Source organism: Sprattus sprattus, assembly GCF_963457725.1.
Source record: "Sprattus sprattus genome assembly, chromosome: 8".
NCBI lineage: Eukaryota > Metazoa > Chordata > Actinopteri > Clupeiformes > Clupeidae > Sprattus > Sprattus sprattus.
The window spans coordinates 21,148,134-21,153,133 of NC_137927.1; the positions used below are offsets into that span (position 1 = coordinate 21,148,134).

The following is a 5,000-nucleotide window of genomic DNA, read 5'->3' on the forward strand; positions in this document are numbered from 1 at the left end:
ACACACACACACACTCTCAGAGTGATCCTGTACACACACTTTTTCGTAGAGGTATTTTTTTTTATACCATGTGAGAGGCTGTGTTGTAATTTGTGATTGGTTACCAGAACATGAGTTTCTGTCTGATTGGTTAACAGAACATGAGATACATTGTGATTGGTTAACAGAACATGAGTTTCTGTGTGAATGGCTAACAGTATATGAGATACTGTGTGATTGGCTAACAGAAAATTAGATACTGAGTGATTGGTTAACAGGACATGAGTTACTGTGTGATTGGTTGTCTTACTGAATTGACTCCGCCTGATTGGTATTCTGAACACATGACCTTCAGTGGAGCCAATCCAATGGTCGTGCCCCGGAATGGCCTGCCCCTGAACACACACACACACACACACATAAACACACACACACACATCGCCATGATTGCACATTCACCATAATTTGTAGAACATTAACCTGTGTGACTCAAGTGTTATGATTGGACTGAACTGTATTCGTGTGTATTGTCATTGGTCAGTGTGGTACATGTGTATTGTTATTGGTCAGTGTGGTACCTGTGCATTGTCATTGGTCATTGTGGTACATGTTTATTGTCTTGGCGCAGGTGTGTTCCTCACATGATGAGATATGGGTTGTGATTGGTTGGTAAGGTACTCATGTGATGAGCTGTGTGTTGTAATTGGTCGATGCGGTATTCAATGGGATGAGTTGTTCACTGATTTGTCAGTGTGGTACTCACGTGATGAGCTGTGCATTGTGATTGGTCAGTGCGGTACTCACGTGATGAGCTGAGCGTTGTCATTGGGCAGGTGCGGCAGCTGCTTGCGTCTCCAGGTGAGGAAGGAGCTCAATGTGGTGAAGGGGTTCTCAGACACACTAATCTGATCCGCACCATTCCACACCTCAAGACCCGTCACTGCTATACGCACTCCCAGAGTCTTATAAAACTGATTCACAAACACACACACACACACATATAAAGATACCCCATACATTTTCATGCACATCTAAGTGGCAGTTTATTTGCTGATAGGGAAAAAACAATTCCTACAACCACAATTGTTATTCCTAACTGGCTCCTAAGTTGTGTATGTGTAGGACATTTTGTGTGAGTCTGTAAGTGTAAGTGTGAGTGTATGTGTGTGTGTCTGTCTGTGAATGTGTGTCTGTGTGTGTGTGTGGCTGTCTGTGTGTCTGTCTGCGAACGTGTGTCTGTGTGTATGTGTATGTGTGTGTAAAAGTGTCTCTGTCTCACCTTGTCTACGTGGTTTGCAGCTTCCATCAGTGTCATCTTTACTTTCTCTCTGTCCCGGCCCCGTTTCACAAACTAAACACACACACACACAACTGTGAGATAAGCATGTATATCTTTATATAGTCTTTATGACTCCCTATGAGTCCCCTTGAGTCCCTATGAGTCCCTATGAGTCCCCTTGAGTTCCTATGAGTCCCCTTGAGTTCCTATGAGTCCCTTTGAGTCCCCTTGAGTCCCCTTGTGTCCCCTTGAGTCCCTATGAGTCACTATGAGTTCCTATGAGTCCCATTGAGTCCCCTTGAGTCCCTATGAGTCCCTATGAGTCCCCTTGAGTTCCTATGAGTTCTTTTGAGTCCCTATGAGTCCCTATGAGCCCCTATGAGTCACTATGAGTCACTATGAGTTCCTATGAGTCCCATTGAGTCCCCTTGAGTCCCTATGAGTCCCTATGAGTCCCCTTGAGTTCCTATGAGTTCCCTTGAGTCCCTATGAGTCCCTACGAGCCCCTATGAGTCACTATGAGTTCCTATGAGTCCCATTGATTCAGTCCCCTTGAGTCCCTATGAGTCCCTATGAGTCCCTTTGAGTTCCTATGAGTCCCTATGAGTCCCCTTGAGTTCCTATGAGTCCCTATGAGTCCCCTTGAGTCCCTATGAGTCCCTATGAGTTCCTATGAGTTCCTCTGAGTCCCTATGAGTTCCTATGAGTCACTATGAGTCTGTACCCCAGAAGGTATAGCAAGATTATAATGTTAGCAACACTAAGTCAATGACTGAGTTCCTGTACCCCAGAAAGTATTGCAGGATGCTAATGTTAGCTACACTAAGATCAGTAAGCACACAGACTGATGGCTACTATAAGGTGCTTTTGACAGAAACCTTGAAATTAATCAATATTAATGTTCAGGTTGCATTATCTGTTGGTCAGTCGGTAATCTGTGACATGTGTAAAGGACAGGTTAAATGATAAAATCTGTAATTTGTGATTTATAATGCTGTGGATATAGGATGTGTTGTTTAATCTGCAGGTTATAAAGTGCGTTGTTTAATCTATAATCTGCAGGTTCTAAAGCGGGTTAAGGTGTATACAGGTGAACTCTGACCTCAGCATGGTCAGCCACCAATAGCAGCTCCACGTATTTCATGTTCCGGCTGATGTCCCTCCGCTCCTGTGGGGCAACAGCCATGATTACCCAGCATGCACCACACCCACCATGACCATCTTTACCCAGCATCCACCTCTCTGTCATCATTGGTACCCATCATACGCCTTACCACCATCCATATTTCCCTTCATGCACCTCACCATCATCATCACCCAGCATGCACCTCATCATCCCCCTGAGGGGCCACATCTAGTGGTTTCCTCTTGCCTGCATGACGGGAAATCAGCCCTCACCTCATGATCTGGGTTCCAGGTAGTTCCAGGAATCTTTGCCATCATTATAATTTCCCATCATGCACCTCAGCACCATCATTCTTGCCCTATGTGACACTCACCCTGATGCTGTGGTGTGAACGAGCCATTCCAGCAATTAGATCTCTTAGTTGCTTTGCTTCACTCTGGTTACCATGGTGATGATAGCATGTCCCCGCCGGCAGCTTCAGATTCTCAGCACGGAAGAGGGTGTGGCCCCATGGCTCTGTCTGATTGGCCAGCGGCTCGATAATGTAACTCACACTGGAGTTCAGTGAGACCACACCCCTGGAGAGAGAGAGACACTCAGTTGATTGGAAGCAATTGCATGACAGACAAATGCTATCTATGGCAACGCCTGTTGCTCATGTGTTATACAGTTATCAACAGATGAAGAACTTCAGGACAAAAACTTTGCATCATACGGTTCAACGACACATTATTTAGGGTACTTTGGTGGGGAATAGACACCTGTGATACAGAATACAAATCTCTTGTACCGGTAAGGTCACTTCCTGTGGGAGTTACCTGAGGCCAGAGCAGGTGCTGACTGCCACACTGGAGTCTCCCCAACCAAGCACAGAGCCATGATAGAAGCACTGGTCCTGAAACACACACACACACACACACACACACACACACACACACACACACACACACACACACACACACACACACACACACACACACACACACACACACACACACACACACACACACACACACACACACACACACACAGAGCCATGATAGAAACACTGGTCCTTAAACACACACACACAGAGCCATGATAGAAACACTGGTCCTGAAACACACACACACACACACACATAAACACACACACACACACACACACACACACACACACACACACACACACACACACACACACACACACACACACACACACACACACACACACACACACACAAACTGTGCTAATGGTCAAGTCTGGACCTGCCAATGAAACATAAGTCTGTAGTACTAGCCAGCATGTCATCCACCTCCTCCAACACACCACACACACACACACACACACACACACCACACACACACACACACACACACACACACACACACACACACACACATACAGTGCATAGAGACATACAGTTAATACTCTTTGTATTTATAGAGCTGCCATTGGAACTATTTAAAACTATTTGTGTGTGTGTGTGGGTTTGAGTGTGTGAGAGAGAGGAAACCACTAAAATAACGTAGCCTACTCACTCATACATTCACACACACATGCCCACAGACACTCAAAATTCAGAAACTGATAGCCTAGTGTAGAAATAGCTAGGAGTAACCCAGTGGAGATGTGAACATAGGAATAACACACAAACACACACACACACACACACACTCACACACACACACACACACACACACAAACACACACACAAACACAGACACTCCCTTTCTCTCTCTCACTCACACTGAGCCATGATAGAAACACTGATCCTGAAACACACACACACACACACAGCCATGATAGAAACACTGGTCCTGAAACACACACACACACACACACACACACACACACACACACACACACACACACACACACACACACACACACAAACACACACACAAACACAGACACTCCCTTTCTCTCTCTCACTCACACTGAGCCATGATAGAAACACTGATCCTGAAACACACACACACACACACAGCCATGATAGAAACACTGGTCCTGAAACACACACACACACACACACACACACACAAAGCCATGATAGAAACACTGGTCCTGAAACACACACACACACACACACACACACACACACACACACACACACACACACACACACACACACACACACACACACACACACACACACACACACACACACACACACACACACACACACAGCCATGATAGAAACACTGGTCCTGAAACACACACACACACACACACACACACACACACACACACAGCCATGATAGAAACACTGGTCCTGAACACACACACACACACACACACACACACAGTTGTGATAGAAACACTGGTCCTGAAACACACACACACACACACAGTCGTGATAGAAACACTGGTCCTGAACACACACACACACACACACACACACACACACACAGTTGTGATAGAAACACTGGTCCTGAAACACACACACACACACACACACACAGTCATGATAGAAACACTGGTCCTGAGTCACTATAAAATGTATAAGAAATGACGGTTCTAGGGTGACGGTCCGGTATGTACGCAATTCACAAATGTATTTTCTTGATTCCCTTCATTTACAGACCAACAGACATTAGCATTAGCATTTACAAACCATAGGTGAACATCCCGGTA

At 45.5% G+C, this 5,000-nt stretch overlaps 1 protein-coding gene across 1 annotated transcript in view; it reads right to left on the bottom strand.

The window, feature by feature from the left end:
• LOC308369189 (disintegrin and metalloproteinase domain-containing protein 19-like) overlaps positions 1-5,000 on the bottom strand; it is a gene marked incomplete at both ends in the record, with an annotated part of 17,580 nt that overhangs the window by 6,913 nt on the left and 5,667 nt on the right. The window contains 6 exons of the mRNA XM_080843532.1: positions 290-374; positions 784-950; positions 1,259-1,330; positions 2,361-2,426; positions 2,758-2,962; positions 3,203-3,279. Coding sequence (XP_080699658.1) covers positions 290-374; positions 784-950; positions 1,259-1,330; positions 2,361-2,426; positions 2,758-2,962; positions 3,203-3,279 — 672 coding nt within the window. The remainder of the gene's footprint in view (positions 1-289; positions 375-783; positions 951-1,258; positions 1,331-2,360; positions 2,427-2,757; positions 2,963-3,202; positions 3,280-5,000) is intronic.